Below are 15,275 nucleotides of genomic sequence, written 5' to 3'. Positions count from 1 at the left end.
CACACACACAGCTCTTTCACTGCACCTCAAGCCTGGCCTGCAGCTCTCTGTCTGATACTGCAGAGCTTGGGCCCACAGACACAGCTCTCTCAGTGCACCTCCAGCCTGGCCTGCAGCTCTCTGTCTGGTACGGCAGAGCTCGGGCCCACACACACAGCTCTTTCACTGCACCTCAAGCCTGGCCTGCAGCTCTCTTCCTGATACTGCAGAGCTTGGGCCCACAGACACAGCTCTTTCACTGCACCTCAAGCCTGGCCTGCAGCTCTCTGTCTGATACTGCAGAGCTTGGGCCCACAGACACAGCTCTTTCATTGTACCTCAAGCCTGGCCTGCAGCTCTCTGTCTGATACTGCAGAGCGTGGGCCCACACACACAGCTCTTTCACTGCACCTCAAGCCTGGCCTGCAGCTCTCTTCCTGATACTGCAGAGCTCGGACCCACATACACAGCTCTTTCACTGCACCTCAAGCCTGGCCTGCAGCTCTCTGTCTGATACTGCAGAGCTCGGGCCCACAGACACAGCTCTCTCAGTGCACCTCCAGCCTGGCCTGCAGCTCTCTGTCTGATACTGCAGAGCTCGGGCCCACAGACACAGCTCTTTCACTGCACCTCAAGCCTGGCCTGCAGCTCTCTGTCTGATACTGCAGAGCTCGGGCCCACACACACAGCTCTTTTATTGCACCTCCAGCCTGGCCTGCAGCTCTCTGTCTGATACTGCAGAGCTCGGGCCCACACACACACAGCTCTTTCATTGCACCTCAAGCCTGGCCTGCAGCTCTCTGTCTGATACTGCAGAGCTCGGGCCCACACACACAGCTCTTTCACTGCACCTCCAGCCTGGCCTGCAGCTCTCTGTCTGATACTGCAGAGCTCGGGCCCACACACACAGCTCTTTCACTGCACCTCAAGCCTGGCCTGCAGCTCTCTGTCTGATACTGCAGAGCTCGGGCCCACACACACAGCTCTTTCATTGCACCTCAAGCCTGGCCTGCAGCTCTCTGTCTGATACTGCAGAGCTCGGGCCCACACACACAGCTCTCTCACTGCACCTCAAGCCTGGCCTGCAGCTCTCTGTCTGATACTGCAGAGCGTGGACCCACATACACAGCTCTCTCAGTGCACCTCCAGCCTGGCCTGCAGCTCTCTGTCTGATACTGCAGAGCTCGGGCCCACACACACAGCTCTCTCATTGCACCTCCAGCCTGGCCTGCAGCTCTCTGTCTGATACTGCAGAGCTCGGACCCACATACACAGCTCTTTCACTGCACCTCAAGCCTGGCCTGCAGCTCTCTGTCTGATACTGCAGAGCTCGGGCCCACACACACAGCTCTTTCACTGCACCTCAAGCCTGGCCTGCAGCTCTCTGTCTGATACTGCAGAGCTCGGGCCCACACACACAGCTCTTTCACTGCACCTCAAGCCTGGCCTGCAGCTCTCTGTCTGATACGGCAGAGCTCGGGCCCACACACACAGCTCTTTCACTGCACCTCAAGCCTGGCCTGTAGCTCTCTGTCTGATACTGCAGAGCTCGGGCCCACACACACAGCTCTTTCACTGCACCTCAAGCCTGGCCTGCAGCTCTCTGTCTGATACGGCAGAGCTTGGGCCCACAGACACAGCTCTTTCATTGCACCTCAAGCCTGGCCTGCAGCTCTCTGTCTGATACTGCAGAGCGTGGGCCCACACACACAGCTCTTTCACTGCACCTCAAGCCTGGCCTGCAGCTCTCTTCCTGATACTGCAGAGCTCGGACCCACACACACAGCTCTTTCACTGCACCTCAAGCCTGGAATGCAGCTCCCTGTTTGATACTGCAGAGCTCGGGCCCACACACACAGCTCTCTCAGTGCACCTCCAGCCTGGCCTGCAGCTCTCTTCCTGATACTGCAGAGCTCGGACCCACATACACAGCTCTTTCACTGCACCTCAAGCCTGGCCTGCAGCTCTCTTCCTGATACTGCAGAGCTCGGACCCACATACACAGCTCTTTCATTGCACCTCAAGCCTGGCCTGCAGCTCTCTGTCTGATACTGCAGAGCTTGGGCCCACACACACAGCTCTTTCATTGCACCTCAAGCCTGGTCGCAGCTCTCTGTCTGATACTGCAGAGCGTGGGCCCACACACACAGCTCTTTCATTGCACCTCAAGCCTGGCCTGCAGCTCTCTGTCTGATACTGCAGAGCTCGGGCCCACACACTCAGCTCTTTCACTGCACCTCAAGCCTGGCCTGCAGCTCTCTGTCTGATACTGCAGAGCTTGGGCCCACAGACACAGCTCTCTCAGTGCACCTCCAGCCTGGCCTGCAGCTCTCTGTCTGGTACGGCAGAGCTCGGGCCCACACACACAGCTCTTTCACTGCACCTCAAGCCTGGCCTGCAGCTCTCTTCCTGATACTGCAGAGCTTGGGCCCACAGACACAGCTCTTTCACTGCACCTCAAGCCTGGCCTGCAGCTCTCTGTCTGATACTGCAGAGCTTGGGCCCATAGACACAGCTCTTTCATTGCACCTCAAGCCTGGCCTGCAGCTCTCTGTCTGATACTGCAGAGCGTGGGCCCACACACACAGCTCTTTCACTGCACCTCAAGCCTGGCCTGCAGCTCTCTTCCTGATACTGCAGAGCTCGGACCCACATACACAGCTCTTTCACTGCACCTCAAGCCTGGCCTGCAGCTCTCTGTCTGATACTGCAGAGCTCGGGCCCACAGACACAGCTCTCTCAGTGCACCTCCAGCCTGGCCTGCAGCTCTCTGTCTGATACTGCAGAGCTCGGGCCCACAGACACAGCTCTTTCATTGCACCTCCAGCCTGGCCTGCAGCTCTCTCTCTGATACGGCAGAGCTCGGGCCCACACACACAGCTCTTTCACTGCACCTCAAGCCTGGCCTGCAGCTCTCTGTCTGATACTGCAGAGCTCGGGCCCACACACACAGCTCTTTCATTGCACCTCAAGCCTGGCCTGCAGCTCTCTGTCTGATACTGCAGAGCTCGGGCCCACACACACAGCTCTTTCACTGCACCTCAAGCCTGGCCTGCAGCTCTCTGTCTGATACTGCAGAGCTCGGGCCCACACACACAGCTCTTTCATTGCACCTCAAGCCTGGCCTGCAGCTCTCTGTCTGATACTGCAGAGCTTGGGCCCACAGACCCAGCTCTTTCACTGCACCTCAAGCCTGGCCTGCAGCTCTCTGTCTGATACTGCAGAGCTCGGGCCCACACACACAGCTCTTTCATTGCACCTCAAGCCTGGCCTGCAGCTCTCTGTCTGATACTGCAGAGCTCGGGCCCACACACACAGCTCTTTCACTGCACCTCAAGCCTGGCCTGCAGCTCTCTGTCTGATACGGCAGAGCTCGGGCCCACACACACAGCTCTTTCACTGCACCTCAAGCCTGGCCTGCAGCTCTCTGTCTGATACTGCAGAGCTCGGGCCCACACACACAGCTCTTTCATTGCACCTCCAGCCTGGCCTGCAGCTCTCTTCCTGATACTGCAGAGCTCGGACCCACATACACAGCTCTTTCATTGCACCTCCAGCCTGGCCTGCAGCTCTCTGTCTGATACTGCAGAGCTCGGGCCCACACACACAGCTCTTTCATTGCACCTCAAGCCTGGCCTGCAGCTCTCTGTCTGATACTGCAGAGCTCGGGCCCACACACACAGCTCTCTCATTGCACCTCAAGCCTGGCCTGCAGCTCTCTGTCTGATACGGCAGAGCTCGGGCCCACACACACAGCTCTTTCATTGCACCTCAAGCCTGGCCTGCAGCTCTCTGTCTGATACTGCAGAGCTCGGGCCCACACACACAGCTCTCTCACTGCACCTCAAGCCTGGCCTGCAGCTCTCTGTCTGATACTGCAGAGCGTGGACCCACATACACAGCTCTCTCAGTGCACCTCCAGCCTGGCCTGCAGCTCTCTGTCTGATACTGCAGAGCTCGGGCCCACACACACAGCTCTCTCATTGCACCTCCAGCCTGGCCTGCAGCTCTCTGTCTGATACTGCAGAGCTCGGACCCACATACACAGCTCTTTCACTGCACCTCAAGCCTGGCCTGCAGCTCTCTGTCTGATACTGCAGAGCTCGGGCCCACACACACAGCTCTTTCACTGCACCTCAAGCCTGGCCTGCAGCTCTCTGTCTGATACTGCAGAGCTCGGGCCCACACAAACAGCTCTTTCATTGCACCTCAAGCCTGGCCTGCAGCTCTCTGTCTGATACTGCAGAGCTTGGGCCCACAGACACAGCTCTCTCAGTGCACCTCCAGCCTGACCTGCAGCTCTCTTCCTGATACTGCAGAGCTTGGGCCCACAGACACAGCTCTTTCACTGCACCTCAAGCCTGGCCTGCAGCTCTCTGTCTGATACTGCAGAGCGTGGGCCCACACACACAGCTCTTTCATTGCACCTCAAGCCTGGCCTGCAGCTCTCTGTCTGATACGGCAGAGCTCGGGCCCACACACACAGCTCTTTCATTGCACCTCAAGCCTGGCCTGCAGCTCTCTGTCTGATACTGCAGAGCTCGGACCCACATACACAGCTCTTTCATTGCACCTCAAGCCTGGCCTGCAGCTCTCTGTCTGATACTGCAGAGCTCGGGCCCACACACACAGCTCTTTCACTGCACCTCAAGCCTGGCCTGCAGCTCTCTGTCTGATACTGCAGACCTCGGGCCCACACACACAGCTCTTTCATTGCACCTCCAGCCTGGCCTGCAGCTCTCTGTCTGATACGGCAGAGCTTGGGCCCACATACACAGCTCTTTCACTGCACCTCAAGCCTGGCCTGCAGCTCTCTGTCTGATACTGCAGAGCTCGGTCCCACACACACAGCTCTTTCATTGCACCTCCAGCCTGGCCTGCAGCTCTCTGTCTGATACTGCAGAGCTCGAGCCCACACACACAGCTCTTTCATTGCACCTCAAGCCTGGCCTGCAGCTCTCTGTCTGATACTGCAGAGCTCGGGCCCACACACACAGCTCTTTCACTGCACCTCAAGCCTGGCCTGCAGCTCTCTGTCTGATACTGCAGAGCTCGGGCCCACACACACAGCTCTTTCATTGCACCTCAAGCCTGGCCTGCAGCTCTCTGTGTGATACTGCAGAGCTCGGACCCACATACACAGCTCTTTCATTGCACCTCCAGCCTGGCCTGCAGCTCTCTGTCTGATACGGCAGAGCTTTGACCCACACACACAGCTCTTTCACTGCACCTCAAGCCTGGCCTGCAGCTCTCCGTCTGATACTGCAAAGCTCGGACCCACACACACAGCTCTTTCACTGCACCTCAAGCCTGGCCTGCAGCTCTCTGTCTGATACGGCAGAGCTCGGGCCCACACACACAGCTCTTTCACTGCACCTCAAGCCTGGCCTGCAGCTCTCTGTCTGATACTGCAGAGCTCGGGCCCACACACACAGCTCTTTCATTGCACCTCCAGCCTGGCCTGCAGCTCTCTGTCTGATACTGCAGAGCTCGGGCCCACACACACAGCTCTTTCACTGCACCTCAAGCCTGGCCTGCAGCTCTCTGTCTGATACTGCAGAGCTCGGGCCCACACACACAGCTCTTTCACTGCACCTCAAGCCTGGCCTGCAGCTCTCTGTCTGATACTGCAGAGCATGGGCCCACAGACACAGCTCTCTCAGTGCACCTCCAGCCTGACCTGCAGCTCTCTTCCTGATACTGCAGAGCTTGGGCCCACAGACACAGCTCTTTCATTGCACCTCAAGCCTGGCCTGCAGCTCTCTGTCTGATACTGCAGAGCATGGGCCCACAGACACAGCTCTCTCAGTGCACCTCCAGCCTGACCTGCAGCTCTCTTCCTGATACTGCAGAGCTTGGGCCCACAGACACAGCTCTTTCATTGCACCTCCAGCCTGGCCTGCAGCTCTCTGTCTGATACTGCAGAGCTCGGGCCCACACACACAGCTCTTTCATTGCACCTCAAGCCTGGCCTGCAGCTCTCTGTCTGATACTGCAGAGCTCGGACCCACACACACAGCTCTTTCACTGCACCTCAAGCCTGGCCTGCAGTTCTCTCTCTGCTTTCCCAGTCCTGGGCTCATCCCACTGTGCCCGACTCGTTCTTTCTACGCCAGAAGTCGTTTCAGTTTCCTGTGTACGTCACATCCCATGCCCTTCACGTGCACCCAGCAAGCCATACCTGCTGCACAGAGGCTGTCGCCTTCCCAGTGAGGGGCCACAGTGGTGCTCTGGTCTCGTCTGGATGGGGATCCGTTCTGTGCAGGAGAGGAAGGAAAGTGCTGGGAGTGAGTGCCTAGCCTTCTTGGCACATGTACTACAAAAACATAGGCGTAAGATCTCTGCATATAAAATATAGGAGAGACAGAGGCCTGGGCGTCCAAACGTAGATCTGTGAATAACATTCTGTAGTATGTGAGTACTACTGCAGTACGGATGTACGTTGTTACAACGCATGCTTTTACTACGCATGCCTTTACAACGCAGGTTTTTCAACGCAAGTCGTTACAACGACTTGCGTTGGGGGGCGCTGGATAGTGAATAGTTTAATTTACTATTCCAACTCCAGTCCCCGTGGATAGTAGGGAAGGAGTTGGATAGTAAATTAAACTATTACCTATCCTAGAGCGCCCCCAGCGCAATTCATTGTAATGACTTGCGTTGAAAAACCTGCGTTGTAAAGGCACTGCGTGGTAAAAGTTGCGTCGTAAAGGATGTTTCCCCTGCAGTACTACTAAGTGTACTACAAGATGGAGTTCGTGACTAGTCCCCAAATTTGTTGGACACATTTATCTATGCAGGAAGCGTGGTACACAGATCTCTGATGGGGTGGCACACGTTATACTCCTCCCATTAGGTGGCATGAACTATTACTAACTGTGCAAATCACAGACCCTTCTGGACTGACCAAACCCAACAGCAACAGACCCCCACAGGACCAGCCAACAATAATTCAAGGAATTGTCTGGAAATGGTGCCAGGACTCCAGAAGTGCCATGAAGTGACACAAATACTACAATTGTGCTACACAGATGTGATATAGCACATCATGAGTGTGATGACCAGGGCTCAGCCCAGATGTGGTTTGGGGGTGCTGTAGAGGTAAACATCCTTTACAACGCGGTGTTTACACCGCGAGTCCTTTACTACGCAGCTATTACAACCCAAGTCGTTACTACGACTTGCGCTGGATGGCGCTCTTGCTTAAGGAATAGTTTGATTTTCTATTCCAACACCTTCCCTACTGTTACGTGGGCTGGAGTTGCAATAGAAAATTTAATTATTCCACAATCCAGCGCCTACAGCGCAAGTCGTTGTAATGACTTGCGTTGTGAAAACTGCGTTGTCAAGTGCCACGATCAAAATTATCGCGTTGTACTGACATACATCCGCTGTAGATAACCCCATGGTCTTATGCTGCTGATAGTTTAGAGGCGCGTGCTTTCGAACACACCTGAATGAAGTGGTTGGTGCTGGGGGGTTGCGTGTGGACGTGGCCCATCAGTGGCCCCTGCCGCATCCTAGAATCCATGATCCCGCCCAGCGGGGGCTCCTTCCCGGGAATGCTGTTATAGTAATCGTGCTCTGCCGACTCATCCTCATCTCCCCAGGCGGACTCGTCGCCGGTCAGCAACCTGCAGAAAGTCCAGAAAAGATCAGAGTCAACTTTAGGAGAGGGTTGGTAGAGAAAAGAATAAAAGACTGCGGGTAGGAGAAGAAAGAGGAACCAGAACAGCCTTCACAAAGGCTCTAATGGGAGTTGGGTGAAATGAATCCTGTCTTAGAAAGTTTCTAACTAGCTCTAAAATAAAAAAAAGACTGCCTGACTGCACCCTAATGATTGGCACAGCATCCAAGGCATCTCTTAGAGTGTACTCTCTGCTTCGCGAGCAACGACAGAGCTTTAAGGACATGACTGGCCCAGGCAAGGCGGGACCACTGGTAGATCAAGGGATGAAAGAGCTGGTGGAAAAATAAAAAGTAAAGACCATGGGCCTCATTTATAAGAAATGACGCATCGCTGCGTGAAAGCAGTGATGCGTCACTTCTCAGTGTGCCCTCCTTGCGACATGATTGATGAGTCATATTTACAGTATGACGCATCATGTCGCAAGGAGTTACAGATACGTCAGTATTTCTGACGTATCTGTAGGCGCAAAAGTGACGCATTGCTGGAGTGTGTCACAAAAGTGACGCAACTCCAGCAATGCGTCCTTTCACATGGGGAAAGCCCCATGTGAAAGGGCTTGCGTCAGTCTTACGCCTGCTGTGAGGCAGGCGCAAGATTTTGACGCAACAGCGTCCTAAAAGTGACGCAGTGAAATCTCATAGATTTCACTGCGTCACTATTACGAGGCTTTTTGCAGGGGAACGCCCCTCCTGCATACATTATACCTGCCGCAGGTATAATTTAGCGCAGGGGTTTACAAAGTGACGCATCTGCTTAGATGCGTCACTTTGTAAATAGTGCGCAACAGGAGGCATGTTTTATGCCGCCGATGCGTCACAAAAAGTGACGCATCTGAAGCGCAAAACTGACGCAAGGCCTCATAAATGAGGCCCCAGGTGGTGGGGAGTAAAGAGAGCCTTAAACTAGGTATCTCTCGCTCTGCAGAGGGGACAGAAGGATGAGACGTGAGGTGAAGATGGGTGAGAGGTCCTACCTGTCAGGGGGCACCACCACTTTGGGAGGGCTGTGCAGATACTGCTTGAAGCGGAGCTCGAAGGCTTGTCCAACGGTGTTGATGACACTCTGAGCAAGACCATCACAACACTCCAGGATGTGGCAGGCTGGGAAAAGAAAAAAACACATACAAAAGGTCAATTCCTCAGCTGCAGTCTCCATGAAGATCTTACTGCTATATTTATGTGTTTAAAAGGGGCCTGTTATTTTCTAAACCTCTGAGCCCTTCTCCAGTTTTCACTCCACACAAAAGTACAAGAACAAGAAATAAAAACATCATAACCAAACCTCTCCGTCTACATCCCCTAAAGGCTGGACTTTCCCCAGCTGGTGCTCACCTATTGTCAACTCCCCTAAAGGGCTTAATTTGATCCGGTGCTTTCCGCTGCTCGGCCCCAGCACTTGATTGTCAGCACCGTTGCTTACGAGTGTCTGCCACTTGGTAGTGCTGTCTGCTTAATTTATGTATGAGCACAAAGAAAGCTGTTTGTTCATTGAATATACATGAACAATGACTACGGACTGCCACTCAGGCCATTGTTATTGCTTTGGGGCCTGGAATAGTCTGAATTGTCACACATGTAGGAGTGCGATGGTTAACAGTTGTGTTGGATGGTGCAAACCGCAGTGTCCTCCTGACGAGCACCCTGGCACCTACTGTTTTACACATTAAGCACTGCCCCCCTTCCCTTCAGAAAGAGGTTAAATTCCTTCTTGTGATCCATGTTAATATATGTATTGTCTCTGTGTACCTTGCCCTCTGGTTCCTTCTTGACTTGCAATGTACTGTGTTTCTTGTAGAAATAACAATGCCCATCAATAACTAATAACGTATTTCTTCTATTACACTTCAAATCAGGCTTTTGCTGTATGTTGACTGTGTAGATCAGCTGAGACTGTTCCCAATCTAACAGTACTCAATATACCATCCTTGCAAGGATGAAAGTCTTTGTTGGTCTTGTCTGGAGCGGACCTTGCGGCATATTATCAAGAGATTTATCTCCGCTTTTTTGGCTTTAAAATGCCAAGAAAGCGGAGATAAAATTATCTCCCTATCAGCAACAGGGTGCTAACACGCAAATTCGCATGTTAGCACCCTTTTTCTCTACGCTTCCCCTTGCATCTCTAATGAGATGCAAAGGGGGCGTTCCAGAGAAAAAGAATAGGAGAAATGTTGTGAAGCGACATTTGTCCTATTATCAAGGATTTCGCTAACCCTTATAGTGATAAAAAAAAAGCAGCGCTAACCGCGGTTAGCGCTGCTATTTTTACACCTGGTATTTTCTTGACTTAGCCATGATATCCTATGGAAGGTGGATATCATGGCTAAGTTTGTGAGCCCCTATCATCAAGCTAACGCCAAACTTCGAGAGATTATCGTTGGTTTTCCCAAAAATTCGTTGCTAAGCCTCGTTAGCGATAAATATCGCTAATCGTTGGTAATATGCCCCCTTGTGACTTGCACACATCAGCGGCAAATGTTTAACTTGTCGAGGATGGAGCCTTTTATCTTGGAAGCCAAGGAAGACCCCAGGGTAGAGTGAGAACCGTCCCTTTCCATCCATAATGTATGCTGCTTGTCATTGTCATTCCTGGCAATGTTTACACACAGGCTCTCCTCTTTCCCCTTTTTATTTCTAATGAGTTCTGGTGGGGCTCGCACGTGAATGAAGTTTATTTTGCATTCCTGTACCATGCCTGTAGCATTTTGTGTTTTTATTTGGAAGCCAGCGCTGGGGCTGCTCTGCAATGGCGTTCATGAGGCTTGCTGGCCTGTGTTTATTTCAAACCTGTGGGGGACTCTTCTCCTGCTAAGAATGTCTGAGAGTTGCCCGAGGCAGTTTACCTTTGTGTTCTGTGCATTTTCTGTCGTGTTTGAAAACAAGCACAGTTGACTATACCCCAGATGCATCAACAACCCATTTTGCGATTCCTTAATAGCGAAAAATACCGATTCGCTATTAAGGAATAGCAAAATGGAATGCATCAAGAAATCACTAAAAAAATAGCGATTTCTAATAACTCCTTAATTGCAACTCGCAAATTGCGAGTCGCAATTAAGGAATACCTCCCCATTCATTCCTGTGGGCCTAGGGGCCCATAGGAATGAATTGGAAGATAATCTTAATTTGCGATTCTCAATTAGCGAATTGCAAATTGAGATTGCGGTTTCAAGGGTGCAGGGGTGTCCAAAGGACACCCTGTTGCACCCCTGAAATTGATATGTTCACATATGTTGCGCACACACATGCCCTTAGGGCATGTGTGTGCGCAACATGAAACTTTGAAAAATGCACTTTAGTGCATTTTTCAAAGTTATTGCGAATTACCATGAAGTTGTACTTCATGGTACAACTTGCGTGCCCTATTAGCGAATTCGCTGTTTTTACAAATTTAATGCATTGCATTTAAGGAATCTCAATTTGACAATCCTTAAATGCAAATAATCGCAATTTATCGATTTCTCAATTTGCGATTTTTGCATTTGGGATGATGCATCCCAAATGCAAAAATACCGGTCGCAAAGGGGCAGATTCTGAGAATCTGCCCCTTTTCGAGCGGATTTTTGTTTGATGCATCTAGCTGTGTGTCTCCATCAAATACAGAAGCTGTTGTCTGTAGGGGTGATTTTGACAAGTGTCAAGCCTTGTGCCGGCACTGTGAGTTCCAGTTGTGACCTGCAGGCGGCGAGATTGAAAGTTCAGCATGGTGATTCTGGAGCTATTGAGAACAACCTCTCCCTCGAAGGCCCAGTGACTGGGGTCACATGACCTGCTTTGCGGTCCTTAAATGGCTAAAACAAATACTCTGGTTAATTACTTCTACAGCCAGAGAACGGTTAAGCAGGCGTTGGCGATTTCCAGCCACGATTGCGGCAATGTGTGGTACCCGGGCGCTGATACAGCCTCCCTCCATCGTTTACAGCTCATACAAAATGCGACTGCACGCCGCCTCTTCCGGGTGCCTCAACATGCCTCAGTCTCACCTTTGCTTCATCAGCTCCATTGGCTCAAGGTGAACAAACGCAGAGTTTAAGGCCTTATGCTACATGTTTTGGGCCAAACATGGGGGCATATTACCAAGCATGAGCGAAAAATATCGCTCAGCTTGGTTAGCGGCCAAAATTATATCGCCAAGCTTCGCCTATTTTTATCGCTTAGGAGCCTTGATATTATCAAGGTTTATCTCCTAAGCGATAAAAATCGGCCGAAATGCATGAATATCACTGAAAAGACAGCGATATTCATGCATTACCGAGCAAATGCTCTTAGCCATGTTATCCACCTTCCATTGGATAACATGGTGAAGAACTGCTCTGGGCAGGCGTTAGCTTTTGGAGATAATCGCGCTTAGCGCAATTATTTCCAAAAGTTGGTAATAGGAGATAGCGATGTTAGCGACTGTTTCCAGTCGCTAACATCTTGGCACGCCCACTTTGCATGTCATTAGCGATAAATATCGCTGACATGCAAAGTGGGCCCCTAAATGCCCGCTATCGCCTATTAGCTGTCGCTAACTGGTGTTAGCGACAGCTAGGTAATAGGGCGATAAAATTATCGCCGCTTTAGTGGGAAAAATTCCCGCTAAAGCGGCGATAAGGCCCTTGGTAATATGCCCCATGGTTTGGCGCCCCTCTATATACAAAGCCTGGTCAACCTTATGTGCCCACCCGACAGCTGAGAACAGCTAGCCTCTCTCTGTTTTCTGTGCCCAGATTCCGTCTTGCTCGTATGAGAGGCCGCTCGTTCTCCTACCTCGACCCAAAACTGTGGAATTCCCTTCCACTGGAACTTATGATGTGTTCTGCATTCTGTCCATCAACTGTTATTTTTGCATTTGTCACCCCGAGTGGGATGGGTATGCTCAGACGTGGGTCCCATGCTCTCCACACGACTGGAGTCAAGCTATCCAGGCTGAATGAAGGCTGATAGCCAGAAACCGGTCCTAGGATGCTTGATTCCGGTCCAGGAAAGACATGGCTTGGCAGTTCGGGCTGGACTGTTCCCATGAGGCACAGGGTCAAGGCTCATTTGCATATAGCCATGTCTGAACTGGGGTGGTGTGGCAAGCAAAAAAACGATGGATTTAGGTCCAGATCTCTGTACTGGGGTGAATGAATGACATTGTTCTGGATTCTGTCCATCAACTGTTATTTTTGCAAACGCTCTTAGCCTTCCATAAAAAATGAAAGACCTTCCTTTACAATCAATTATAATCTTTCTGTGCTGTTCATTTGCATTGTGTGGCTTGAGTGTTGTCCACCTCAGCACCGGGAAAACCTGTTGGGTAGCTGCGTGCTCTATAAATCTAGAAATGAATCAAATTAAATTTAAATAAATACATTTCTGAAAAGCTTCTAGAATGTTTAGAACTGCAGCATCTTGCAGAAGCGTGAGATGAACCACCTGCATGTCACACCATGTGCCTCTGTGTGAGATGCACCATGTGCCTCTGTGTGAGATGTACCTCTGCCTCGGCTGGGGTGCACTGCGTGCCTCTGTGTGAGATGCACCACGTGCTTGTCACACCTGTGCCTCTGTCTGAAAGGAGCCGCGTTCGGGGGAAGAAGGACGTTACGACTGCTGTAACTCGAGCCATTGGGCCAGAGCTACCCCCAACGTCTGGAGGCTCATGAGGCACTGTACCAAGACCAAGAAGTTGTTTGCATATTGGCAAAGAATTTCATTCCATTTGTAGGCACATTATAGTACTACATCCCCACTCTTTTGTAAATACACATTTTTACTTAAGAAAACGTGAGTAAGGTGGGGTGTGGTGCACCCTGTCCTGAAGAAGGAGTTGATCTCCGAAACATGTCGACGCACCCAAGAGGCGATGTGCTTAATTACACATAATCACCTCAATCTGCACCATTTTTAATAGCACCAGCCCGGGGGCTCATTAAATTAGTTCTGACCTACCCCACGAGCCAGGGACTTTTTAAACATTCACCGTCTCACACTACCCCACCACATACTCACACCCAACCCTCACATGCACCACGCATAGTCTGCATTACCAGTGCTCCCGCGTAGTCGTAGGTCGCAGCAAGCCGCATCCCGTAGAGGGGTGCGAAGACCCCAATGATGAAGCATGACACCAAGGGTCCTTTTGGTGTGTGAGGGGTATTTTAAAAACACTATGTGCTCCCCACCGCAGTAGGGAACACATCACCCAATTTGGTGGATTCTCACTGTTTATTTATATTTCTGTGTGAAATGCACCACTGCCTCAGCTTGGATGCACTACAGGCCTCTGTGTGAGATAAACCACTGCCTCATCTGGGATGCACTACAGGCCTCTGTGTGAGATAAACCACTGCCTCAGCTGGGATGCACTACAGGCCTCTGTGTGAGATAAACCACTGCCTCAGCTGGGATGCACCACATGCATGTCGTACCATATGCCTCATAACCTTATACCCAACGAGAGTCACTGTTCCTATCAGAGGTTACTATGGTTGTCCTACTACTCTGTTTGTGGGGAATAGTGTGTCCTAATCATGATGCCCTCGCACACCCCGAAGGATGTCATGCTTCATCATTGGGCAGGTGCTCTTCATCGGGCCGGCGCTACAATACCCTTCATGTCTCCCGAAGGGTCTCTTTATCGGTGATCTTTTGATAAAGCAATGTGGGTGCGTGGGGGTAAGAGGCAGTGAAGTCCTAACGTGAAGTTAAAAAATGACTGGAGGGAGAATAGGTGAATATATTAAGAAAGGTGATCCCTCTGTCAATGTTAAAATCCAAGAAAGTGGTGCTGCTGTGAGGGGTGTAATGGCCCTCTGTAGCTAGTTGTGTAGCATTGCCCCAATGGATATACTTTCGGTCAACATGTTTTGAGCTATATCGCTGTCTCTGGAGGAGATCCAAAAGCGCTTCTTCAGGACCAGTAAAGACAATTATAAGGAAAAATCAGCAAGTTTAATGGCCTATTGTGATCTAGTGGCACTAAAGAAATAGAGGAGTACTCCCTTAAATGCGGGAAAATCATACCATGAGAATCGGTCAGTGGGTCACTCGAGTCTGTGCCTCATGGATGCAGGCGCCGTTGCACCTACCCGACCTTATGCTGCGTGAGGGGAAACATCCTTTACAACGCAACTTTTACCACGCAGTGTCTTTACAACGCAACTTTTACAACGCAAACCATTACAACACATTGCGCTGGGGGGCGCTCTAGGATAGGGAATAGGTTTAATGTACTATCCAACACCTTCCCTACTATCCACGGGGACTGGAGTTGGAATAGTAAATTAAACAATTCACTATCCAGCGCCCCAAAGCACTATGCGTTGTAAAGGCATGCGTTGTAAAAACCGCGTTGTAAAGGCATGTGATGTAAAAGCATGCGTTGTAACGTCATACATCCCTGCGTGAGATGCACCACGTGCCACTGCCTGAGAAGCATCATGTGCCTCTGTGTGAGATGTACCACTGCCTCAGCTTGGATGCACCATGTGCCTCTGCGTGAGATACACCACATGCACATCACGGCATGTGCCTCTGCGTGATATACACCGCATGCACATCACGGCATGTGCCTCTGCGTGAGATACACCACATGCACATCACGACATGTGCCTCTGTGTGATATACACCGCATGCACATC

General features: G+C 51.3%; 1 protein-coding gene across 3 annotated transcripts in view; it reads right to left on the bottom strand.

Annotated features, from left to right (window-relative positions):
• Positions 1-15,275, bottom strand: part of SHC2 (SHC adaptor protein 2) — a 190,294-nt gene that overhangs the window by 37,316 nt on the left and 137,703 nt on the right. For all 3 annotated transcript variants that reach the window (XM_078669204.1, XM_078669205.1, XM_078669203.1), the window contains 3 exons: positions 8,643-8,769; positions 7,433-7,613; positions 6,161-6,236 (listed from right to left, as the gene is read on the bottom strand). In XM_078669204.1, the coding sequence (XP_078525330.1) occupies positions 6,161-6,236; positions 7,433-7,613; positions 8,643-8,769 (384 nt within the window). The remainder of the gene's footprint in view (positions 1-6,160; positions 6,237-7,432; positions 7,614-8,642; positions 8,770-15,275) is intronic.

Source organism: Lissotriton helveticus, chromosome 12 (assembly GCF_964261635.1).
Source record: "Lissotriton helveticus chromosome 12, aLisHel1.1, whole genome shotgun sequence".
Taxonomy (NCBI): Eukaryota; Metazoa; Chordata; class Amphibia; order Caudata; family Salamandridae; genus Lissotriton; species Lissotriton helveticus.
The sequence above is the reverse complement of the archived record's forward strand: the minus strand, read 5'-3'. Positions and strand labels throughout refer to the sequence as shown.